Source organism: Anomaloglossus baeobatrachus, chromosome 1 (assembly GCF_048569485.1).
Source record: "Anomaloglossus baeobatrachus isolate aAnoBae1 chromosome 1, aAnoBae1.hap1, whole genome shotgun sequence".
In the NCBI taxonomy this organism is placed as follows: Eukaryota; Metazoa; Chordata; class Amphibia; order Anura; family Aromobatidae; genus Anomaloglossus; species Anomaloglossus baeobatrachus.
Genome location: NC_134353.1, coordinates 799,387,853 through 799,415,225, shown reverse-complemented (window position 1 = coordinate 799,415,225; position 27,373 = coordinate 799,387,853). Strand labels below are relative to the sequence as shown.

At 44.8% G+C, this 27,373-nt stretch overlaps 1 protein-coding gene across 1 annotated transcript in view; it reads right to left on the bottom strand.

Annotated features, from left to right (window-relative positions):
• The window catches only part of EPB41L4A (erythrocyte membrane protein band 4.1 like 4A), a 386,643-nt gene that overhangs the window by 28,260 nt on the left and 331,010 nt on the right, over positions 1-27,373 (bottom strand). The window contains exons 15-17 of the mRNA XM_075325013.1: positions 22,629-22,736; positions 19,300-19,347; positions 14,298-14,375 (exon numbers count right to left, since the gene is read on the bottom strand). Coding sequence (XP_075181128.1) covers positions 14,298-14,375; positions 19,300-19,347; positions 22,629-22,736 — 234 coding nt within the window. The remainder of the gene's footprint in view (positions 1-14,297; positions 14,376-19,299; positions 19,348-22,628; positions 22,737-27,373) is intronic.

Sequence of the window (27,373 nt, the reverse complement as noted above, 5' to 3'; positions counted from 1 at the left end):
AAAATCTGTCAATCAGTGGTAAGGACAGGGTTATACAGCAATCACGGATATACCGTAGAGAACTACGTGGTGGCCGGTTTAATAGTCCTTTAATGACAATCTCCTGCTGCTATATCAGTGATTTTATCAAACCTGCACCAGGAAGCCCAGTAGGTGGCACATTACAGGAATTAGAGTCTTTGCCTCTACATTGTACTGTTGTCAGATCAGGTGGCAAAAACCTGTAGACAGATTCTTTAACCCCTTCAGCCCCCGGGCACTTTCCGTTTTTGCGTTTGTTTTTTGCTCCCCTTCTTCCGAGAGGCGTAACTTTTTTATTTTTCCATCAATCTTGCCATATGAGGGCTTGTTTTTTGCGGGACGAGTTGTACTTTTAAATGAAACCATAAGTTTTACCATATAGTGTACTGGAAAACGGCAAAAAAATTCCAAGTGCGGAAAAATTGCAAAAAAAGTGGGATTGTACAATCGTTTTTGGGATATTTTATTCACCGTGTTCACTATATGGTAAAACTGATGTGTGGGTATGATGCCTCAGGTCGGTGCGAGTTTGTAGACACCAAACATGTATAGGTTTACTTGTATCTAAGGGGTTAAAAAAAATTCACAAGCTTGTCCAAAAAACGTGGCGCACGTTTTGCGCCATTTTCCAAAACCCGTAGCGTTCTTTTTTCAGGATCTGAGGCTCAGTGATGGCTTATTTTTTGCGTCTCGACCTGACGTTCTTAACGGTACCATTTTTGCGCAGATGCTACGTTTTGATCGCCTGTTATTGCATTTTGCGCAAAATTTGCAGCGACCAAAAAACGTAATTTTGGCGTTTGGAATTTTTTTGCCGCTACGCCGTTTACTGATCAGATTCATTGATTTTATATTTTGATAGATCGGGCATTTCTGAACGTGGCGATACCAAATATGTGTGTATTTTTTATTTTTTTAACCCTTTAATTTTCAATGGGGTGAAAGGGGGGTGATTTGAACTTTTAGGTTTTTTTATTTTTTTTTAATTTTTTAAAACTTTTTTTTTACTTTTTTTTTTTATTTTACTAGTCCCCCTAGGGGGCTATTGCGATCAGCAATCCGATCGCTCTGCACTATCTGCAGATCTCAGCTACAGAGCTGAGAACTGCAGATTTGCTGCTTCACTTTCAATGCCGGCTGTATTCCGACATTGAGAGGAAGTGACTCATGTTAGCTATAGGCATCATCACATGACCCTGTGCTACCATGGCAACCGCCGAAAGTCACGTGATCATGTCACGTGACTACCGGTGGGGGCGGGGTAAGTCACTGTCATGGCGGCGCCCATATACATATCGCTGCCAAGACTTTGGCAGCGAAATGTAAGGGGTTAATGGCCGCGGGTGGAAGCGATTCCACCCGCGGCTAGCAGGCACACATATCAGCTGTTGATAACAGCTGATATGTGCGCGTCTCGCCGCCGCCTGCCGGCGGCAGGGGGCGGGGCTTACCGGCACATGATCCATGACGTATCTAGTACGTCATGGGTCGTTAAGGGGTTAAAGGGAATCTATTTAATCTGAGAGAAGCATAATGTAAGGACAGAGACCATGATTCCAGTGATGTGTCACTTACTGGGCTGCTTGGTGCAGTTTTGTTAAAATCCCTGCTTTCTCTGCTGTAGATGAGGCAGAGGTCAGAATGTTGTCCTGTGTATAACCCCCACCTACATTTGGGATTAGCAGCTTCCTAAGTACACTGTGCATTGTCAGCAAGCTGTAAAATCAGTGAAGGAGCAGGGTTACACAGATTAGTCTGACTGGCATGCATGTCACACCTAGGCCAGCAGTGCTAATCTCCTGCTGATAAAACACAGATTGTATTGAAACTACCAAAAACCTGTAGACAGATTCCCTTTAAGATTTACATTAAAACATGCCTTCTTTACTGTGAATAAACATGATTCAGTCTTCAAAGAGTGCACTGACATTTAAGAATCTATCGAAACAGACCACGTGTTCCTCTTTTATTATTTCCTATTGAACACTATAAAAAGTGGACCATCAAATCCAACAATCTATGTAAATGTATTGGCCAACGCAGCTGCTAAGCATTCAGGAGCATTTATATTCTAGGTCTGGGACTACACACACACTCTTACATTTTGGCAGCTTCAATAATGATTTTGGTGTAATGATCCTTTTTTCCCATGCATTAGTTGTGTTAGCCAACAAAAAGTAGCATGTATGTACAATTGTCATAAAAGTATAAGCACTCCGCATTATATAAAGCCAGAAACTCAGGCTAACGAGCATGGGCAAATGTATTATTTAGTTTAATTTATCTTTATCGCAATTATAAATGTGTTTTTCCTGATATGTCTTTGGCTATTAAAACTAGAAGCTAATTGCACCAGAGTTCTACACCCCAAAAAACTGTCTAAGGCTATGTGCGCACTTTGCGTCGAGGTAGTTGCAGTTCTAAATGCATCCTCTGGCAGAAATGTTTTTTGTCAAATTTGGTTTTGACCACAAAAACGCTATAAATACGCTTGCGTTTTTACCGCGTTTTATATGCTATTTCACTGCTTAAAATCAAATGCGTTTTGACTACAAATACAATGCTAAATAAAGTTTAAACATACAAACACTATAAAAAAAGGAAAAAAAATTATAACAAATATCAATATTAAAATCATACAAAAATGCCTTATTTTATTAAAATGATAACTGTTTGCTAATATTTATGCATAAAATTACATTTATTTAATGATTTTCATACATTTAATTGTCGGACTATGTGTGTGTGTAAAGGGACATATCATGCCATTAATATTTTGTCAAAAACGCTTGCATTTAATTGGTCTAAAAAGAATGTTTCTGCATCAAAAAAGCAGGTAAAACGCTAGAATTTTGAAACAAACTGCGTTTTGCAAATTCTCATTGACTATAATGTTAGCAAAACGCTGCCCAAATGGCAAAAACAATTGACATGCTGCTTCTTTAAACGCTGAGTTTTTGCCAAAATTTCGGCAACTAAAATACTGCGTTTTTAACAGCATTGTGCGCACAAGAAATCCCCATTTCCCATAGACTTTGCTTGAAAATCAAAACACATTTTGGCATTAAAACGCTGCAGTTCAAACCGCTGCGGAAACGCATGGAAAAACGCAAAGTGCGGACATAGCCTTATGGTTAGCTCTATATTTATGCTGTCATTTAGACCTTTTTAAGACTTGTGGGTCTGGCTTTGCCAAACAGGCCATGGTCGGAAATGGGGCATGTGGTAATGTACAACACTACTGGAAAAATACTTCCAAATAGTGGCATACATTTCTGGGACAGAGTAAGCCATCTAATATGAGTGCACTTATACTAGATTGATAAATCTGTCCACTTTTAAGACAAACAACATAAACCACTTTGATAAATTTAGTGCATTTTAAGGCTATGTTCGCACGTTGCGTTTTTTTCCGCGTTTCTGCAGCGTTTTTAGCAGCAGCGTTTTTGCGCTAAAACGCATGCGTTTTTGATTGCCAGCAAAGTCTATGGGAAAAGCAGAAATCCTGTCTGCACTTTGCTTTTTTTTCTGCAGCGTTTAATTTGCATATTTGCGGTCAAAAACCATGCTGAAAAAGAAGCAGCATGTCAGTTGTTTTTGCCATTTCTGCAGCGTTTCCTTAACATTAGAGTCAATGAGAAATGGCAAAACGCAATCAAAATCACAATTCCTGCGTTTTTCATGCTTTTTACCTGCTTTTCCACTGCGTTTTTGGCTCCGGCAACGCATGCTTTTCTGGACAAAAATTAATGGGTTCTAATGTTCCTTTACACAACACAATAACCGAAAATTTAAATGTAAAAAAATTATAAACTTCACCTATTTTTCTGATAAAATGTGCATAACCACTATTTTTTGATTAAAATTGATAATTTCCCATATAGTTTTATTAAAAGTTAATTTTATACTTTTTTTCTCTTTTTTCATTCTTTTTGACTAATTCAACTTTATTTCTCAGTGTCTTGATCTCAAAAATGCATCTGCAGAAACGCAGGTGAAAACGCAGGTAAAAAGCGCTAAAAACGCACTAAAAACGCGGTAAAAACGTGTGCGTTTTTAGCGCTAAAAAATGGTCAAAAGCCATTTGGTCAAAAACCAAAGGAAGGAAAACGTGCAGAAGAAACTGCAGGTACTCCGACGCAACGTGCGCACATAGCCTAAGGGTTTGTACACACAGTGTATTTTTATCACTTTTTTTTTTAATATGTTTTTTAGTTCAGTTTTGTCACAAAACTTAAAGCAAATCCTTATGGCAGCAAAGTCAATGAGAATCCTGAAGTGCTGTGCACATGTTTTTTTTCCCTTGCAGATTTGTTGCAAAAATAAATCTGCAACATGTCAATTCTTTCAGCATTTTTGCAGCATTATTCCATTCCAGAATGCAAAGAAAACACATGGAAAAAAAACACATGCAAAAACACATCAAAATAACGGCAAAAAACAGTGGACTTTTTTCTGCCAAAAGATGGAACCAAATATTCAGCGTTCGCACATAGCCTAAGAGTAAATAGTTTAAGTATGAACTATCTAAAAATTAAACAGTTTTGATAAATATGGCCTAATATTCTGGTTGAGTACAGCCACCTCTAGAGGGAGCTATCGTTATTTTTTTAGATATCTATTTATTCAGTATTGAGTATGGGCACCACACTCAGACTTGTATGTATTTACTCACCTTGGATCAATGGCGTCCCAGGTATGTTTGATGGGTAACAAGTCCCGAGATGCTGCAGGCAACGGTAGCATACTTATAGCACACATTCTGCTCACAGTAGCATAAGCAACATGTGGCCTGGTGTCGTTGTGTTGGAAAACATCTCCTAAAACTCTATGGATTAATAGCTGCACCACTGGTTTCACAACAAAATCAATGTAAAGGCGAGCCGTTTGTGTACCTGGAATGAAGACTATAGGGGTCGTACATTATGCAATCCTTCACCATAATCACGGGAATAGGTTTAGTGTGACAATCCCTTAAAGGCCTCTTCATGATGGTACTCAAGTGGTCTTCAGGACAATTTCTGGCTATCATTAAATCCACGACAAAAGCAAAATCCATTGCTAAATATGAAAGCCCTCAATTCCAGCCTCCATTGCCTTCTTATGTCTGACTATAATACCCTTTGAGAGCAGAGAATGGCATATGGAAATACCCACAATGGAATACCATCACATGGAGATGTCACACTATCCTATTCCATGGATTATGTGATAGGGTGGCATAATGTGTCAGACCCCTCTAGTCTTGATTCTAGGTGCATTATCAGCTCTGCATTACATGGAATAAGTGGTAGAGCCATTTCTTGTAAGTCACAAGTAGAGTTGAGCGCGGTTCGCGGTTCGAGGTTCTCCAGTTCGCGGCTCGAGTGATTTTGGGGGCTGTTCTAGATAGAACTAGAACTCGAGCTTTTTGCTAAAGCTCGATAGTTCTAGATACGTTCGAGAACGATTCTAGCAGCAAAAAGACCAGCTAATTACTAGCTGGCTTTCCGCTGTAATAGTGTAAGTCACTCTGTGACTCACACTATTATGAAATTTCAGTGTATAGTGTGCGGGAACAGCGCATTCAGATCACTGCTGTATGGATAATGGCGATCGCCATTTTTTTTTATTCTGGTCTTCCTTCCCTAAGCGCGCGCGTGTATTGGGGCGGGCCAGCATGTCAGCCAATTCCAGACACACACACAGCTAAGTGTACTTTTAGCCAGAGAAGCAACGGCATGTGTGATAGGATGTCCATGTCACATGTCCCTGCATTATAAAAACGAGTATCTGCCCGTCCGGACGCCATTATCTCTTCTGCGTCCTTGGTGTCAGTCACCGCTGGCGCAGCGCCTATCTCCGATACTGCTGTGTATGCTCTATACACAGCCCTGTACAGAAAAGGGATAGCACTTTCTATCAGTCCTTTTAAGGGCTAATACCGGCAGGGTCAGAGCCATAGGTGACAGGTCCGTGAAAACAGAGTTTAACAGCTACACAAGATGACAGCGTCTGTGTAGCTAAGGTCAGGGATTTCCTCGCTACATTTCCCCATTAGGAGGGATAGAAAGGCAGGCTTCCTTTCCTCTACCCAGAGACCCACAACCCTGCCACTGTACCCTCCTGCCCTTTGCACACTCAAACTCATTGTTACTAAGCCATTATACTAGCAAACACTGAGTGAACTTAGTGGCATCCTAAACGTGGCTGTTGGACTTCTGTATTGTCCCACTAGTGCAAAGATATTTGCAGCACGTCTACCTGCATTGCACACTCACTAAGCCATTATACTAGCAAACTATGCTGCCAGTTTAAGGGCCGTAGTTGCATTGTCAGGGATAATTATTGTTGTTTATTCTGCTGTTAATAAAGCTAGACCAACGCTGAAATCTACACCACCTCTTTTTTTTACTACCACATTTTAAGTGCACAATCTTGTTGCAATCAAAATGAGTGGCAAAATGACAGATGCTGGTGGAAAGGGGAAGAGGCGTGTTGGAAAAGGAAAAAAAGGGTTTGTCCGTGGGGAAGGTGGCAAAGCTCCATTAACATCTGCTGAAGATAGACCATCTTCCAGCAAAAGAAAGATGTCTACTACTTACCGTGGACAATCCGATGTGCTCCCTTTTTTACGAACACGAACAACTGGAACAAAGGTAGATGATGACCAAAAAAGGAAAATGCTTGAATGGATCTCAAGTGGTCCAACAAGTGCCCTCTCCGCCACCTCAACTACCGCATCCAAAAAACACCAGTCCTCTGAGTTGTCAGCCCAATCAAACTTGCTTTCTCCCAGCTCTGAAGTCTCCATCCGCCCTGCACAGTATGGTGGAACTGAGATGGCTGAGTCTGCAGAGCTGTTCAGTCACACTATAGCCTGGGAATCAGAGGTCTGCTCCCAAGCTACAGTGAGTAAAGACCAGGAAATGGTCTGCAGTGATGCCCAGAACCTTTGTGACTCAGATTCAGGCCGTGATGACCAAGTTTCTGAGCATAATGTTGACCCTTATTCACAAACTGAAACACCTGTTGTAATAGACAATGAGGAACATACTGATGACGATGAGATGCAGATACCAGATTGTGATGACAACTTAAATATTCGGTCAGGGCAAGAAGAGGCTCGGTCTGAGGGTGAGGGGAGTGCAAACACAACAATTGATGAGGAAGTTCTAGATCCCACCTACTGTCAACCCACAGTCAGGCCCTCGAGGAGGTCAACAGAGACGGTGGAGGAGGATGCAACTGACGACGAAGTTACCTTGCGCCTTCCTGGACAGAGTAGGAGTACTGGTAGCACGTCTACAACTGCATCCTCAGCCACCACTGTGCCTCTGAGCACTAGTCGGGGTGGATCAGCAGGTCGCATGCCCTCTAAGGCGGGCTTTGCACACTACGACATCGCAGGTGCGATGTCGGTGGGGTCAAATCGAAAGTGACACACATCCGGCGTCACTTGCGATGTCGTAGTGTGTAAATCCTAGATGATACGATGAACGAGCGCAAAATCGTCGTCATCGTATCATCGCTGCAGCCTCCGACATTTCCATAATGCCGGGGGAGCGACAGGTGCGATGTTGTTCCTCGCTCCAGCGGCAGCACGCATCGCTGTGTGTGAAGCCGCAGGAGCGAGGAACTTCACCTTACCTGCCTCCTGGCTGCAATGAGAAGGACGGAGGTGGGCGGGATGTTTACATCCTGCTCATCTCCGCCCCTCCACTTTAATTGGCCGCCTGCCGTGTGACGTCACTGTGACGCCGCACGACCCGCCCCCTAAGGAAGGAGGCGGGTCGCCGGCCAGAGGGACTTCGCACGGCAGGTATGTGCGTGTAAAGCTGCCGTAGCGATAATAATCGCTACGGCAGCTTTCACTATATATCGAACGTGCGACGGGGGCGGGACTATCGCTGCAGCATCGGTAACACATTGTTACCGATGTTGCAATGTGCAAAGCCCGCCTAAGCCTTGCCTAGCCTGGTCCTTTTTTGACATAGCAAAAGATCGCCCAAATTATGTGATCTGTAAAATTTGTCATGATTCTGTTAGTAGAGGGCAAAACCTCAGCAGTTTGACAACTTCTTCCATGAATCGTCACATGAATAAATATCATATGTCCCGGTGGGAAGCTCACCGTGCTGCAATGCGGCCTAGCGGAGCGAACCATCCACCGCCTGCCCCTTCTAGTGCATCCGCGCGCTCTTCATCTTCTAGGACTGTGGGGAGAGTTGTCACACCTGGTTTTCCACGCACAACTTCCACCACTGTAACCGCAACAGGCAGTTTGCTTGGTAGGTCGTCAGTTGGTTTGGAAGGGGAAACAAGTACGTGTGTACAGCTCTCTCAGACATCGATAGCACCAACGTTGGATGAAGGCGACATCATGTCTACGCCTGCACTTTCCTCACAAAGCTGCATTTTTCCAGGGACACCCTACTCAACACAGTCTACACACAGCAGCCAGATCTCTGTCCCTCAGATGTGGACAAATAAAAGGCCATTTCCTGCGACCCATGACAAAGCTAAGAGGTTGACTTTATCCCTCTGTAAGCTCTTGGCTACCGAAATGCTGCCTTTCCGCCTGGTGGACACACAGGATTTTAGAGACCTTATGTCTGTCGCTGTGCCCCAGTACCAGATGCCCAGTCGCCACTACTTCTCTAAGAAAGGTGTGCCCGCGCTACACCAGCATGTCGCACACAACATCACCGTTTCCTTGAGAAACTCTGTGTGTCAACGGGTGCATTCCACCACCGATACTTGGACCAGTAAGCATGGACAGGGACGTTACATGTCGCTGACTGGGCACTGGGTAACTATGGTGATAGATGGTGAAGGGTCTGCTGCACAAGTCTTGCTGTCCCCACGACTTGTGTGTCAATCCTCTGTCTGTCCAAGTTCCGCCACTGCTTCTGCCTCCTCCATCTCATTTGGGTCCTCCACCTCCGCCCCAAGCCTGCCTGGTCAGGCCACCAGCGTTCTCACTGCGCAGAAGGAATCAAGCACCCCTCATTACTATGCTGGCAGCAGAGCGCAACGGCATCAGGCGGTCTTTAGCTTGACATGTCTTGGGAATAGGAGTCACACAGCTGAGGAGTTGTGGTCAGCTCTGCGGTCCGAGTTTAATAAATGGTTGTCTCCACTCAACCTGCAGCCTGGTAAGGCCGTGTGCGACAATGCTGCAAACCTGGGTGTGGCCCTTCGCCTGGGCAAGATGACACACGTGCCTTGTATGGCTCACGTGTTGAACCTTGTTGTCCAGCAATTTTTAACACACTATCCCAGCCTAGATGGCCTTCTGACCAGGGCACGAAAACTGTCTGCTCACTTCCGCCGTTCAACCGCCGCAGCTGAGCGACTTGCATCGCTCCAGAAGTCTTTCGGCCTGCCGGTTCATCGCCTGAAATGCGATGTGGCGACACGCTGGAATTCGACTCTCCACATGTTACTGCGACTGTGGCAGCACTGCCGAGCCCTGGTGCAATACGTCATGACGTATAGCCTGGGCCAATGAGATGCAGAGGTGGGGCAGATCACCCTGATGGAGTGGTCTCAGATCAAGGACCTATGCACCCTTCTGCACAGTTTCGACATGGCGACGAATATGTTTAGCGCTGACAATGCCATTATCAGCATGACAATTCCAGTCATTTACATGCTGGAGCACACGCTAAACACTATTCGGAGTCGGGGTGAGACAACAGGAAGGGGAGGAACTACAGGAGGATTCATATGCGCAAGGGACAACAACATCACCAAGGTCCAGACGTTCATCATCACCAACGCGGCAGGCATGGGACCATGGGGGACAGGGATCAACAAGGGCGCATGGTAGCAGGCGAAATGTTAAGGAAGGTGCAAGAGAACATGAAGAAATGGAGGACGAACTGTCCATGGACATGGAAGACTCAGCGGATGAGGGAGACCTTGGTCAAATTTCTGTTGAAAGAGGTTGGGGGGAGATGTCAGAGGAAGAAAGAACGGTTAGCACCTCTATGCCACAAACACAGCGTGGACTTGGTCCGCATGGCTGCGCAAGACACATGAGCGCCTTCTTGCTGCACTACCTCCAACATGACCCTCGTATTGTCAAAATTAGAAGTGATGATGACTACTGGCTTGCCACACTATTAGATCCCCGGTACAAGTCCAAATTTTGTGACATAATTCCAGCCATAGAAAGGGACGCACGTATGCAGGAGTATCAGCAGAAGCTGTTACTCGATCTTAGCTCGGCTTTTCCACCAAACAACCGTGCAGGTGCAGGGAGTGAATCTCCCAAATGTAACTTGACAAACATGGGACGGTCTCGTCATCTTCAACAGTCTACCCGTACCAGTAGCACCGTATCTGGTGCTGGTAACAGCAATTTTATGGAATCTTTTCATAATTTTTTTAGACCATCCTTTGCAAGGCCACCAGAGACAACAAGTCTGACACATAGTCAACGGCTGGAGAGGATGATACAGGAGTATCTCCAAATGAACATTGATGCCATGACTTTGCAAATAGAGCCTTGCTCATTTTGGGCTTCAAATCTTGAAAAATGGCCAGAGCTCTCCAGTTACGCCTTAGAGATTTTGTCGTGTCCAGCTGCCAGCGTTGTCTCTGAACGTGTCTTCAGTGCTGCTGGGTGTGTGCTGACAGATAAGCGCACGCGTCTGTCCAGTGACAATGTGGACAGACTAACGTTCATCAAAATGAACAAGTCATGGATCCACAAGGAATTTACTACCCCTGTGTCATCCTGGGGAGAGTAAATGCTTGTGGATTTGGAATGTGCTTGATGCAAATTAAAACATCCTGTTTGCAACTAGGGCACAAGTGCTGCCACTGATGGGGTGTCTGTGGGGCCCAATTTTTGGGAAAAAGGGAGACTCCGCTTGGAGTAACCCTTGCTTGCCGTGTTTTTTAAAAAGGAGCCAAGATGAACAAGTCATGGTTCAGCAAAGACTTTGCTACCTACCCCGGTGTCATCCTGGGGACGGTTAAGAATGGCGTATTTTTGAATGTGCTTGATGCAAATCTAGCTGTGAAGTGTACAACTGGGGCACAACTGCTGCCACTGAAGGGGTGGGTGTGTGTGGGGCCCAATTTTTGGAAAAAAGGGAGACTCCGCTTGGAGTAACCCTTGCTTACAGTGTTTTTAAAAAGGAGCCAAGATGAACAGAGCTGGGATCAGGAAAGACTTTGCTACCTACCCCGGTGTCATCCTGGGGACCTTTAAGAATGGCGTATTTTTGAATGTGCTTGATGCAAATCTAGCTGTGAAGTGTACAACTGGGGCACAACTGCTGCCACTGAAGGGGTGGGTGTGTGTGGGGCCCAATTTTTGGAAAAAAGGGAGACTCCGCTTGGAGTCACCTTGCGGTGTTTTACATGATTTTAAAAGGGCGTGCCATACCTATATCTGTGTGTCCTCCTCTTTTTCCTTGTCCAGCACTTTTGTTTTCACATGAGTATATGTCCTTGTCACTTTCCCATGTGTTTGTGTTGTGTTGTGAGTTGTTTGTCACCTTTTGGACACCTTTGAGGGTGTTTTCTAGGTGTTTTTATGTGTTTGTGATTGCCTGCCATTGTTTCCTATGCGGTTCGAGTTCGGTTCGTCGAACGTTCGATGAACTGAACTCGAACGAGACCTCCGTTCGACGAACCGAACTCAAGCCGAACCACGACCGGTTCGCTCATCTCTAGTCACAAGTGTGCTACCGTGAGCAGCCTGCATGGCCAAAAGATTCTACTGTGACCTGCAGCATCTCCATATTTGTTTTTTCATTGAGAACATTGAGATGTCATTGATCGGTAACAGCAAAGGAAGCTGCCAGCAGAGGATCTTTTAGATTTGCGTGTCCAAATACATTCAGCATGGCAGAACATTCTTCAGACCACCATTAATAACCTCAGTGATAGCAGCCAAGGTGTGTAAGTTCCAGGAATAAATCAAGAGGTTTTAAAAATATTGTTTCCATTTTTTCATCATTTTCATATAATTACAAAACATGTCTATTGTGCCTGTGATTTCCATAATTTCAAGACTATTCCTTTTTAATGTTGCAATTTCAATTTTAATGAGTGCAGATAAACAGAGCAAGACTTCTCATATTATCTAGAGCTGACCTCAAGAAAAATTGACAGGGATTGAGCCTGCCGATGGGGAAACAAATGATAAAAAATTGGTCAGAAACATCTTTATTACTCATCTACAAACATGATGTCTTATACTGAAAAGTAACCTCCAAAGACAGAATATTTGGAACTCCTTATCAGAAAAGAACAATGCTCCGGCAGCAATGAAGATTTATTGAGAAATTAATCAGCACCGAATTCTGAGCCTATTTATAGAGCTTTCCTGATTAATTGTATTCCCGTGTCATCGGATCCCATTTATAAAAGCAGAAGGAAGTATAGATGAGAAGTAATGGATGTAACGAGGGTAAAGCAGAGCAAAGCATCATTCATTATTATTATGGGATTATTGTCATGTTCACATAACTTGAAGACACTAGCCCTCCGCTTAGCCACGTTAGATGATTCGGTGGCACAGCGGCAATAACATTATTCTGATGACTTTATTAACGTTGTAGACAAACTGTCAGGTTATCAATCATGTAATAAATCAGGCAATTTTTACATATATAACATGTTAATATAAGTATCTTTGTATTCTGCACTACTGCCTAATAAATGATCGGCAGCCTAATGAGATTTTACCGACAAGCAAACCCTCTCCGGCTCGCTGTATCAATCCTGACAGTATACAAGCATCATAAAGAAAAGCTGCTTACACACGCTCATTAAGCTCATGTTTATGACCGCTTTTCTTGGCATCTTGTTACGCCAAGTAATTTAATTTATCAGGACGTTGTCAAGTATTGATCGCACCAAGCTCTGCATGAAAAAGACTATGGAGAGTAAATGAGGACATTACAGATTAGGTGAGACGCCGCTTCACTACACAGGAGCGTCACATGTTTTTCTATTGTTTGGCAGTGGAATAGATTGACCATCAGTTCGGTGAAAAATGGAAATAAGTGATTTCATTACTGTCCGGCATTGTCTGCAAAGAAGAAACAATGGACAATGGTATTGTACTCCCCCTACAGAAATCCTGAGCAAAGAGAGGCATGGCATCCGTATGTGTGTGCCCATCAGTCCAATATGGGAATGTGTAGCCATTGTCTGTTTAATACATCCATCCGTTATTGTACATCCATGGGTCCTTGGATGTCCGCAGTGCCCTTATCCATATTATTCATGCAACACAATCACCACAAGGCACAAGCGGCTGCATTATATGCTTCACCTAACAAACCCAGTTCAATAGTTTAATTTTAGATATTTTAGACTGGTTTACAAAGTGTTTTGAACACTTATGTTTTGTCTGTTAGACAAAAGTGAGTGGCTTATGGGACTTAAACTGCAACATAGTCCGCAATTATTTAGGCCCCCATTTTTGGCACAAAGTAAGCCAACTAGTGGTGTACCGTAGAAATTTAGAAAAAAGGCCATGCATTGCAGTGATCAATGCGGCATTTTCTGACTGTCTAGTCCAAGCTTAGTTTACTCCTTTACGGCATATGGCGTTTGCTGTGGTTTCTTTATCTTTTTTCAATACTAACCATAACGTTTTATATTGCTAATACAATGCAGAGGCAACAGTATGTCTTAAGTAAAAGGTCATCCTTTGTATACAGGGTAACCTTTTACTTTAGAAATTACCCTTTAGGTATAATTAATTAAACTACTGATGAGTATCTTCTATTCAATTCATAACCATGTACCCAAAGTGTATTTATGTACCACTGGGAATTACCTCTCTTCACCACTAGGTGGCAGGCAAGGAATCCTTACTAAGCCATCAGCAATTCGAAAGGGATAAAGAATAGAAGCAGGTGCACATGCAATGATACTGAATACCTACAAATTATGGCACTCTTAGTACTAATCCAATGAGAATTTTCTTAAAAAATAAAAAAATATATATATATTAAAATAATCTAGTACAGGATTTTTACTACTAACAGTAGGATAAAATGGAGCGAGGTGCACATGGACAGTCGCAGGGAATCATAGATATAGAAGTCATCAATAGGTTGAACGCTTTATAAAAATTTATAAAATTGTGTAAAATTTACACTCCAGAGCAAAACTCTTCTTTTAGCTTTAAATATATGTACCTGGGTATTATGATTTAGTCCTATAAAAAACACAATATAACACTTCTATCTATCTATATCTCTAGTCACATAAGTTGTACTGATCACAGATGATGGAGTCATCACAAGTTACTGACTGACCTGTTTCGTTTTTTCCGATGTTCCCTGTTGCAGTTTTCAGACTCGCTGCCGCTACTTGTATTACAACGTGATCGAGACCTGAAGAATTGGACAACATCAATATATCAAGAGAGGAATTCAATAAAACAGTGTGTGACCATCCCTAATGCAAAGCCTCATAGACATGGCCATATTGTGCCTGTTGAGAGCTAGGTGCAGATGAGATACGGCATCCCAGAAATCTATGGGCCCATATACTACTTCCATATTCATACCAAATTAAAGTAATACAATTGCGGTGGTGCATGTCACATCAATGCTTTTGGTGGACAATATGTTTAATACATGACTTATAGAATTGCCTATGGCTCTATAAAACAAAACCTTAGAGACTATATGTGCTTGCCAATTAGTCCAAATCTAAAAACTAGCTATAAATGTCAATGTATCTGATGTCCGTTTTAGAATGAAGCACCTGCTGTCCCTCAATGGTAGAGTCCTGTCTGCATCATCGAAAAAATATATGTTGTTGCTAGTGGAGAAAGCATTATAGAAAGTCACTGATGGCATCTGATCCTAACAAAAGAGCAAAGGAGGTGGGGAGGCATTTCTAACTTTTTAGATGTCTCAGACAGATGTGGCCATTTCTTTGAGAATTCAAATAGGGCTCCACTACAGAGGCCCAGGGCACCAGGTATGTTGACTACATTTGGCAAGTATAGATACATTTTTGAGTTAATCTAGTGCATCACTTTAAAGGGGAAGTTCACTACTCAGCTTTACTAGTCACATCGATATAACGTTCAGAAACAAGTCTTCTCTCAAATACCTTGTGTTGGCAATACTACCTCTGAGCAGCGGTATTGTGGTCCGCTCATCCCCATCACATGACCCCCAAGCTCCGTGACCTCTGAGATCCGGTGATGTCACATCAACTTTTAGATGATCCGACATCATTGAAGAGGTCCCAGTCTCCCTGAGTGACTGGGCTGTGGGAGGACTTTTCCTGAACATCACAGCCCAGCACTGCTCCTGCTTTTGGCGCTCTGTAGCAAAGGAGAGAGCAGGGAGATGCTGGGCTGTGATGAGCGGTGAAACCCCAGCCACAGCCCAGTCACTCATGGAGCCTGGGGTCTCGGTGATGTCGGGTCAACTTCCAGTTGACGTGACATCACCGGATTTCAGAGGTCACAGAGCCCAGGGGTCATGCAATGGAGATGAGAGGACCGCAATAGTGCCGGTCAGAGGCATGATTGCCAATTAAAGATATTTGAGAGAAGCCTTTTTTTCTGAACGTTATATCGATGTGGCTAGTAAAGCTAAGGTAATTTTATGGCAATCAGCTATTGCAGGATATTTGGGTCTGTGTCTGCCAACTTGTGGTGAGGGAGATGCCAATACGGCCTCCAGATAGTCTTGTGTGAAGACATTTATAAGATTCTATGAGCCAGGATATAGACTGCAGACACTCAACTCAGTTCTGCATCCACTTCATCAGTTCCTAGAAGAAGAGAGTTGCGTATTTATATACACTACTCAAGAGGTTGGGGATATTTGGATTTTTGGTGAAATTTATGTAAGTGTAAAACGTTCAGTGATATTTCAACATTAAAGCAGGACATTTAAGTAGAAGCATACAATGGTGATTCCTCATCTCAAACTATGTATTGAAACAAAAGCCAACATCAGTAGGGGGCATACCCTCCCAAACAATGTCAAATGTCTCAACTTTTCGTGTGGTCTTGAGCATCAATTACACCTTTACAGCAATGTCTCCTGCTGTTCACAAGGGGAGTTATTGTCTTCTGAGACATGGCATCCCACTCTTCTTGAAGGGCGGCCCTCAGGTCATTAAGGTTTTGGATAACAGTTACAAGCCTCTACTCATTTGATCCTATAGGTATTCTATGGGATTCAGGTCTGGAGAAGGTGTAGGCCCCTCCATTTGCGGTACCCCAGTCTCCAGCAGCTGTTCCCTAACTATGAAACTTCGATGAACTAGAGCATTCTCGTCCATGAAGATGAAAATAAGCTTGTGTTGTTCATACTGAGGCACAATGACTGGATTAATTATGTTATTTAAGTAGTAGGGGCTTGTCACTGTACCTTCACAAAGTGTGGGGCAGTTCTGTATTGACTAGACATATCTGCCCACACTGTAACACCACCAATGGCAAAGACTCATCTGGTGACAACAGTGGCTGATGCATAGTGCTCTCCTTAACGTCTCCAACATAGTTGGTGGCCATCATTTCTTCTCCATGTTAATTGACTTTCATCAGTGAACAGCATTGAGGCCCACTGGTTCCTGGCCCATGGAAGACAATCACACTTGTGCCTGGTGGTGTGGTCAGGGTACCCTTGCAGGTCGTCTAGCACGCCGAACACGCTGATGTAAACGTTTTGAATGTTCTGATGTGACACTTGGTTGCTTCTCACTTCCCTTAAATGTACCTGGAGTTATAAGGGATTCATTATCTGGTGCTGAAGAGTATTGTTCACAATGAAGCGGTCATCAGTGTGGGATGTAAACAAAGGATGTCCAATTCTATGCCTCTTCCAGTCTCTCTGTTTCTCTATTGCAACCTGCTGACACTCTGTGACACTCTAAACTCAGTGGCCACTTCTGTCTGAGAGCATCCTGCTTAACCTTGCGATGGCGAGGTACTGTTCAACAATTTTTAGGTGTGGTCTTGATGAGGAGGACTGTTTAAATACCAATTCTAATTTAACCCTAAAATGTATAGGGTGATTCATTGATCAAACAACTGTTGTGAATTTTACCATTAAGCTCCTTGTTCGGGAACAGCAAGTTGTACAAAAAGCACTGAAGCATTGAACAATTGGACATATGCTTTCAAAAGTTTAGAGAAGGTCACATTAGGTTCACCTGTAAGGAGCAATTTAAGATCATCTTGAAATTTCACCCCAAATTGGTGATGCAAAACATAAGTGAGCATAAGCATACATGAGGAATAAAATGTGCTATTTATTATTAGGCACAACACTGTGAGACTACTACTGCTACTTCTGAAGAGCTGTGGCATCAAATTAGTAGATTGGAGTTTTTTTGTTCTGTCCTGATTTTTCTTTTATATATATATAACTGTTTATTTAGTGTCAGGGGCTTAAACATTTAAAAGGTTAGTCTGGTAAAAAATAAGTTATTGCCTGTCCGCAGAATAGATGATAAGTAATACTGCTGGGATTTGCACTGATTGGCATTATGGGGACTCTATATGTGCACGCTGAGCCACATTTCCACTTGTTCTCTAAGGGACTGCCGAGTGCTGCATTTTCCATCTTGGGGGGGCACGGTAGCTCAGTGGTTAGCACTGCAGTCTTGCAGCGCGGGGGTCCTGGGTTCAAATCCTTCCAAGGACAACATCTGCAAATAGTTTGTATGTTCTCCTCTGGAGTGCCCAGAGGAAATCCACACAAACACGTTTCCTCCCACTTTCCGAAGACATACTGATAGGGACTTTAGATTGTGAACCTCAATGGGGACAGTGATGATCATGTATGTTAAGTGCTGTGGAATTAATGGTGAATAAATATTATTATTATTATCTTTATGAGGATTCTAAGTGCACTGTCCTGCTAATAAGTGGGCACCTGGTGGTTGGATCTCTGATCTTCAAGTTATTGCTAAACAACCCTTTTAGGGCACAAAGGGGCCGATTCATCAAGACTGACAAAGTTCATGCTTGCACTATGCCAGTCGTGATGAAGTAGAAGAGGCACTGAATTTATTAAGAGGCGCAAGCCACTTAAAGGGAACCAATCACCAGGATTTTTGTATATAATCTGCAACAGACAAATGATCCACTTCGTTGCAGGACCTGTGTGAGGTCATACCCATGTGACCAGAAAGGGTGGGGCCTCAGCCAACAAAGCTGGATACCAGGTCACATGGGTATGACCTCACACAGGTCCTGCAACAAACAAAGTGAATCGTTTGTATAATATTTATGCTAATTCTTACAGGGGGAGGGGATAACTATGAATATACTGTATTATCTGCTCCAGTGCAACTGCCACTCAACAAGCAGCTAATTTTATAAACTTTACTTTTTTGGGTTTCAAAACCTAAATATACGAGCTGACCACTACAGGTATGTAGATAATCAGCCTGATAGTGAAAGGATAGCACTGGCTTTAGGTTATATACGAAAATCCTGGTGATTGGTTCCCTTTAATTCATTCATTATCTTTAATAAGTGGTGTGCGCCTTTGTGCACTGCAACGGAAATGCTACTCCAGTCAGGGATTGCAGGCATATTTCTCGAGTAACAAAAACAACCACTTTTCATGAATAGGATGAACAGACGTGACCATGCCCCATCCTAGCGCTGCATAAGCTCTGCCCATTCTGGTGGCGTTGATCCATGAGAACACCAAAGGTCGCAGATTTTTTGCACAACTCTGCGTTGTGCAAAAAAAAATTGACCTTTGTGGCAAAAAAGCTTTGATGAATCAGCCCCATAGAGTTTAAAAGATTATGCATCTGGATAGGCATTTGTACCGATATGTCCATTGTTTTTAGAATTAAGTCAAATTATTCAACTTGAATTGATTGCTAACAATTCAATAATATCTTAAACCGTTCAGTAAAAAATGTATTCATTAAACAGATGCTTTTTTTAACATAAGAGCCCATGGGTCACTGATGGCAGATGGAGAGCATCTGTCTGATGTATATGATATATATATTTATATATATATATATATATACATATATACATATATATATATATATATATATATATATATATATATATATTTGTTAATATATGATTAACAAATTGTGCCATACATCTCGAGATAATGTGGGGTTTAGCAATAAGAAGGCCACATCTGTACCTAGACAAAAGTGGTGACTTCATTGCCACAAGCAGGCACATATTTTAAGGAATTGTCTGTCATGACAAAACTATAACTTTATCTGATTATATAACAATACTTATATAGCAAAATGTGTGCATTGCAAAGGGAGTCCTGCCTGGTACTTCAGTTTACGCACCTTCTTCTGTGCTTGAGATCAGAGTCCTCACCACTGTTCTGTGCTTTCCTGCATATTATAAAATACATAATTATACATATTACAAGATATCAACATTTTAGTACAAAAAAATCCAAAATACCTTTTAACTTTTATCATAGAAACAATAAGTGTGCAAATCATAGCACAGCTAAATAATTTCATTATATCATAGAATAATAACAATAATTTTATTAATTTATATAGCGCTATTAATTCCACAGCGCTTTACATACATTGGCAACACTGTCCCCATTGGGGCTCACAATCTAAATTCCCTATCTGTATGTTTTTGGAGTGTGGGAGGAAACCGGAGAACACCCACGCAAACACGGGGAGAACATACAAACTCCTTGCAGATGGTGTCCTTGGTAGGATTTGAACCCAGGACCTCAGCGCTGCAAGGCTGCAGTGCTAACCACTGAGCCACCGTGCCGCCCTTGAATCACAATATAAAGATACAAATACACATACAAGTTAGGAATACACAACCAAGACTAAAGGGAATGTACAGCCACCTTTTGATCTGGGTGGAAAGCAGTAACCGAGAGCTTCTCTCTGGAGAACCTATCCGGTATTACAGACAATCCATTAATTTGTAAGTGCAATGCGAAGTGCGTATTCTTCCTTTAAAGGATTTTAAGGTTACTAATTGCAATTAGCACTGATCACATTCAACAAAATATATATTTTATATACCGTTGCCAGCAGAATAATAAACCCCCCATTGCAACTTAGCGGACATTGTAAATTTTGTTTATAAACCTGGTTGTAATAAATCAATCAAAAGCAATTTAGAATGCTCAACACAGTTAATATGACAAGTGGTTTCTCCAAATTGAACACAAAATGCCATTTTCAATGACTACAGCAGTGTCAGAATTATTAAGCCCCTTCATGACGACCGTCTTTACTACTTTCTAAAGTTCTTTGGCTGTTATGACCTGCTGCAAATGTGATGCAGATTCTTCGCCTACTCCACATTGTAAACTGTCTCCAGTTCACTAATATTCTTGAGTTTGTGTGATGAAATCGCCTACTTCAAATCCTACAAAAGATTTTCTCTGGGGTTCAAGTACGGCTTCCAGACCCTCTTCAGAAACGAAGGCTTGGAGGACTTTGATGTATGCTTGGGATTGTTGTCCCACAGGATGGTCCAGCAGAGTCTTAGATTCAGCTTCCTCACAGATTCTTTCTCCAAACATTTAGCAGAACGTGATTAAATCCATTTTGCCCTCTATACAAAGGCAGGTCTCAAGTGCCAGGGAAGCCCAGCAGCCATAGAGCAGGATTAAGCCACCTTCATGCTTCACTGAAGACATCATAAAGCCATTGCCATGATTTACTGTAGGCAGGGTGTTCTATTCAGCGTACGCTTCATTCTTCCTCCATTGGTAATATCAGGGATACCCCCTCCAGCCACAGGAATCTGATGGCAGCCAGTGAACTATTAGGGTACATGCACAAGTTCAGGGATAGCAGCGTTTGGGATGTCCAAAACGCTATCTTGTACAGTAAAAGCACAGTGGATGGATTTATAGAAGGACACAGCATGTACAGATCGTGGGCACCCACCCTGTTTCGGTTTTGTGCAGGTAGCATAGCCAGTATTACTTTAAATGTCAACTTGTAGACTCTGCTTACGACTCTGTATCTTCTAGGCTATTAAATGCCTTTGCACTCTGTTTGTATCCTTTTCCTTGTATATGTAAAACAAACATCTCTTCTTGTGACTTTTTGATGAACTGGAGGTCACTTTCCATGAGGAATGAGCTAAGATTTCTCAAGAACGCTGCCAGAAGCTGGTGTCTGACAATCATTATGTTTTTAGATGGTCATAACAGCCAAAGGCGGCTCTACTAAGGCTTTGTTCACTTATGCAGTTGTCATTCATTTGTAATGGATACAGTATTAACTAAAACTTGATCCATTACAAGTGGTACAAAAATGGATGCAAAATGGAAAATACCCATTATGATCCATTTCCCATAGACTTCAATGAAAAAATAGACCTAGCTGCTATCTGTTTTTGGCCAAACAAAAAAAGAATTGGGCACACCACATTTTTAGATCCATTTAATAAACAGATAGCAGATGGAAATTGGGCAAACGGAAAACATTTACGACACTTTTCTGCCAATTCAAACGACTGGATCCTGTACTTAAACATTTTATTTCTGCTTTAATAATCACAAAGAATCGAAAAACAGAAATAGCTACTAAACAGATGAACAGAGCCAAAATACTAAAGATACTAGTCACAAAGGGATGGAAAAATTCTGATACCGTAGTAGTTAATAACAGTGGCATTTTGTGTTTTATTTGGAGAAACTTTACTTGTGTTGCACTAGTTTAAATCACTCTTTAATGTTTAGGTTTTTTTTGTTTTTTTTTTACAAACAGCAGAGAGTTTGTAAATTTTATTAATAAACCTAATTTACAATGGAGGCTGAATAATTTTGATTGCAACCGTGACTGGTGTGTGTAAATATTCTTATACATACCGACTCAAATTTAAAAGGACTATAGTCCACCCTAAAGGCATATTTTCATATGCACAAAAAAAACGCACAAGTAGCACGTTCCATTTTGTCCATCCGTGTGTACATACGACATCCGTGTGTCATTCGTGTTTTTCTCATATGGTTAAAGGAAAAAGTAAACTAGAAATCTTTTGCAATGTTAAACACGTACAGCACACGGATGGCAAGTGGATGTCGTGTGCTGTATGTGTGTTTCGCGGACACATTGATTTATATAGGTCCATGTGTCCATGCTGCTTGTTAAAAACAGACATTTCACTGTGTGAAAATACAAAGGTGTGAATATTCCCACAGATTTTAATGATGATACCTGTGAATGTGTCTCGGGTACTTGTGTAAACAGACACCACACATACTGGAAACACAGACATGTGAAGGGGGCCTAACACACAGTGTGAGGAGGGAGGCACATGGCACACTGCCCAAAAGTATACCCTACACACTACCTGGAGGAGGCACTTGGCAAGGCCAAAAGGAAACCACAGCAGTCAAGCTCTGGAAAGAGGGGTTGTTCCTGGCAATAATCCAGGCACCAGCTTATCAGTAGGATACAGTCTGCTGCGATGTTGTGATCTATAGCAGATAAATGTGGCTTTTCATTATTCATCACTGTGTTTTATATATTTTTAGAGCAGACATCAGCAATTGAGCCTGCAGAATAATGAGCAAGATGTTTCCATGTAGTCTAACAGCACCCTTTGGCATTCTGTATGTTCACTGTCAGCCTATGAAGCTATAAACATAAGAAAACATGGGGAAGCTACTTACCTTCTCATAGGCTGTCCCGACTCATTTTCACTCCCTGATTGATTACGCCGTCGAGGACTTGGGAACTTTGGTGACTTAGTACGGTCATTGGGAGAATTATACAGACCACTGAAAAGCGATAACAAGCAGTTAATTGTCTGGTACGTGTGTCCTTAACGCAGATTAATTCAGTAGAGCTGAGTTGTCACGAACCACCGGGGGGGTCACTCAGAAATCCCCCCGCGCTGGCTACCAGTACGTCACAATCGGGGGGTAACAAGTGGGGGTCACCCCTCCTTTATACCTCCCGACCGACAGACAGAGCACGTGACGCGCTCTCTAGCGCCCCTCTTATAGTCAGGCCAATTATGGAATTGCCCGACAATAAGCAAGGAGGCCGCTATACTACTTATGCCGATTATTGAAGGGTCCCCGGTGAGAGTAGGGTATATATTCCCCCGACCTCCGCGGGCGGAATATATAAAACCTCCCCGAATCTCACTGGCCTCCCCACAATAATCCTTGGCACAACTCGCTGCCACCAACCGCTTCACGGTAACTATTAGCCGAACACACAGACGTGGGATTCAAGATCGAGATAACAGAACAGCCCAAGATTAATTATATAATTTAATCAGCCTAAAGCACACTAGAACTACAATATATACAATAGGGAATCTACAGAATATACATATGTCAGAGTACAGTTACAAGCAAAGCATGGGTTACAAACAGGCATACACAGTTCCAGCAGTTACCTTGTGCGTCTGGCCACAGGGGGGCGCTGTAGGCCAGGTTTCTAGGATCCTTCCCACAGATGTTTCCTACACGTGACCCCCAGCGAAAGAACCCTGGAAAATGGCCGAAGTAGGGTTATCAACCTGGGCAAATCCAGGTCCCCTCCTACCTTCGTGACCTCAGAGGGAGCACTGCTCCACCCCTGGCTTGAGTTATGGACAATATCCCAACATGGAATATGGGCCATAACTTTGCCTGGGAGCGTCGTAGGCAGACACCAACGCTCTCATTGTGACAGCTATGAATTTAGCTACAGAACGAGAGGACTCATGACTTGTCTACTAGTTCCCCATTGGCTGATATCACGCCTGGGGTATTTCCCCAGGTCCTGCTCCCATAAAAAGGGTGTGCCAGCATCGTCCGCATGCGGAGACACCATTTTTATGGTTGCCATATTTATCGGAAATATGGCTTGCGAGATATGAACCATTTTTTACTGGAGTCGTTCTGTCTGGATACTTCCATAGCCTTGCTAATTAGATAGCAGCCCCTACTACAGGGTCACGGCAGGGAGTCATCCTGTGTCCATTGTTCCCACGTCACCTCATTTCCAGATCACAGGAGATGGCTGTTGGAGGTGTAAGTGGGATGTGACACCTTCCCAGATGGTGGACATTGAGAACAAGAAGGGAGGGGGCACTGCCATGGAGTGATGAGAGCGATTATGACTGGAAGTCATAATTCATCTTCATATCCCAGGGTTTGCCTCACACCTCCCCCCTTTTGAGGGCGCTAGGGGGCAGCACACTCCGGTGTTCCCCCGTGCGCCCGTCCGCGACCTCTCCTTGTCGGGACAGCCCGTCTGCGTTACCGTGGTCACGGCCCCTTTTGTGTCGAATGGTGAAGTTGTATTGCTGGAGCGCCAGGCTCCATCGCAACAACCTGCCATTCGTCCCGGAGACAGTGTGTAACCAGCTGAGGGGATTGTGGTCCGTCTCCACGATGAAGTGGCGCCCGTATAGATAGGGTTGCAGACGCTGCAGGGCCCACACTATGGCCAGGCACTCCTTTTCCATCGTGGAATAGGCAACTTCCCTTGGTAACAGCTTCCTGCTCAGGTACAAGACTGGGTGCTCTTGGCTCGCAGAGTCCACCTGGCTGAGCACCGCACCGAGGCCGAAGTCACTGGCGTCGGTCTGTACTACAAACGGCCACGTGAAGTCGGCTGCCTGTAGCACGGGCGGGCTGGACAGGGCGTCCTTTAGGGCCCGGAAGGCTGTCTCGCAGTCCATTGTCCAATCGACTGCAGAGGGCAGCTTCTTCTTGGTGAGGTCCGTCAAGGGCTTTGCCAGGCTACTATAGCATGGAACAAACCTCCTATAGTACCCAGCGGTCCCCAAGAAGGACATCACCTGCTTCTTGGTCCTGGGGGTGGGCCAGGACGCGATGGCCTCCACTTTCTCAGGCTCGGGCTTCAGTGTTCTTCCGCCTACCCGGTGACCGAGGTACTGGACCTCGCTCATGGCCAGCTGACACTTTCCCGGCTTGATGGTCAAACCTGCCCGGTGGATCCGCCTGAGCACCTGTGCTAGATGCTCTAGGTGGTCCTCCCAGGTGGGACTGAAGACGGCAATGTCATCTAGGTACGCGGCCGCGTACCCTTCAAGTCCCTTGAGCAGGGTGTTGACCATCCGCTGGAAAGTGGCAGGGGCATTCCTCATCCCGAATGGCATCACCGTGGACTCGTACAGTCCAAATGGGGTAATAAAGGCAGAGCGTTCCCTGGCCTTGCGAGTCAGGGGGATCTGCCAATATCCCCGGCTCAGATCCATGATGGTCAGGTACTGAGCCCCGGCCAACTGATCGAGCAGGTCATCGATGCGTGGCATTGGGTACGCATCGGCGACCGTGACAGCATTGAGCCCCCTGTAGTCCACGCAGAACCGAGTGGTTCGGTCCTTCTTAGGGACGAGGACTACAGGCGAGGCCCAAGCGCTGTTGGATGCCTGGATCACCCCCAGCTTCAGCATCTCGTCAATCTCCTGGCGCATGTGTTGCTGCACCTCCAGGGAAACCCGATATGCTGAACGCCGGATCGGGGGATGATCCCCAGTGTCCACGTGATGGACAGCCAAGTCAGTCCTTCCGGGCTGGTTGGTAAACAACCCCCGGAAGGGGTGTAGGGTGGCCCACAGCTGGGACCGTTGGTCCTCCAAGAGCTGGTGGCCAACCTCCACATCCTCAATGGATCCGCCTGCCCTAACCTGGGCTAGCATATCCAAGAGGGTTTCCGCTTCTCCCTCCTCGGGCAGGTTGCACACGGGGAGCGCACATGCCTCCCGCTCATGATGTGCCTTCATCATGTTCACATGGAAGGGCTTCCGCCTTCCACGGGCAGGGTCCAGGGTGACCAGGTACGTTACAGGGTTGAGCTGCTGGTACACGAGGTATGGGCCTTCCCAGGCTGCCTGAAGCTTGTCCTGTGGTACGGGGACCAGTACCCACACCTTTTGACCCACTTGGTAGGTCCTCTCACAAGCGTTCTGGTCGTACCAACGCTTCTGATCGGCCTGGGCTTGAGCCATATTGTCGTGTACCAGTTGCGTCAAGGCCTGCATTTTGTCCCGGAAGCGCATGACATACTCGATAACCGACACTCCAGGGGTGGCCAAATCCCCTTCCCAAGCCTCTTTCACCAGAGCCAGGGGGCCCCGCACACGTCGCCCGTACAGGAGCTCAAACGGTGAGAATCCTGTTGAGGCCTGTGGAACCTCCCGGTAAGCAAATAACAGGTGTGGGAGATACCGCTCCCAGTCACGCCCATGGGAGTCGACCAACATCTTAAGCATCTGCTTTAAGGTGCCATTGAACCGCTCGCACAGGCCATTAGTCTGTGGAGGGTACGGGCTGGCCACCAGATGTCGCACCTGGACTTGCTTACAGAGGGCCTCCATCAGCTGGGACATGAATTGGGTCCCCCGGTCAGTGAGCATTTCCTGGGGAAAACCCACTCGGGAGAAAATCTCCAGCAATGCGGTGGCCACCTTGTCAGCCCGAATGGACGACAAGGCCACTGCTTCTGGGTACCGGGTGGCATAGTCCACTACCGTCAGTATGAAGCGTTTCCCGGAGCTGCTGGGGATGGCCAGCGGGCCGACCAGATCCACAGCCACCCTCCTGAAAGGCTCATCGATGATTGGCAGAGATACTAGTGGGGCTTTGGGGTGTGGCCCCGCCTTCCCCACTCTCTGACAGGTTTCACACGAACGGCAGTAGGCAGCCACATCGGCCCCCATTTTTGGCCAGTAGAAATGCTGGTTTAACCTGGCCTTGGTCTTAGCGATCCCTAGGTGTCCGGCCATCGGAATCTCATGTGCGATCCGCAACAACTCCGTCCGGAACGGATAGGGTACCACCAACTGTCGGTCCCTGGGCCACGCCTCCGGTGAACCCTGCTGGACCGTGGCCCGGTACAGCCGTCCTTGGTCCCAGACCACTCGCTCCGGGTCCGAGTCCGAGGGAGGCTGTGCCGCCTGCTCCTTAAGAGCTTTCAGGCTGTCGTCAGCTTCTAACGCTGCCTGAAACCCCTGACTAGATGTGGCCAGAATCGACGAGACTGTCACATCTTCGGTCAGTACCCCGGGACCTGTGTCCTGGCCTCCACCTGACTCGGCTGCCACTGGGTCAGAAGGGGAAGAGCTATCGGACCTCTGGGAGGCCCCTTGGCTTCCAGCACTCCCACTGCGGGTGACAGCGGCCACAGCCGCTGCGACCGTGGGTCGTGCCTGCTCCTCCTCCGTTCCTGACCAAGTTGCCGGTTCAGGCAGACCTACCTGGCTTCCTGACACCCCGGTTGTGGGGGAACCATGCACCGAGATCTTACCTGGGAGCACTTCCGCTCCTGGACCGGCCCCAATCTCACCTGCCTGTTCCCCTCCTGCAGCAACAGAACCCCGCTGTGAAATCTCTGGGGACCCCACATTTGCTGTGGTAGCCCCCACCCCACACACTGGTCCTCCCCCTGCAGC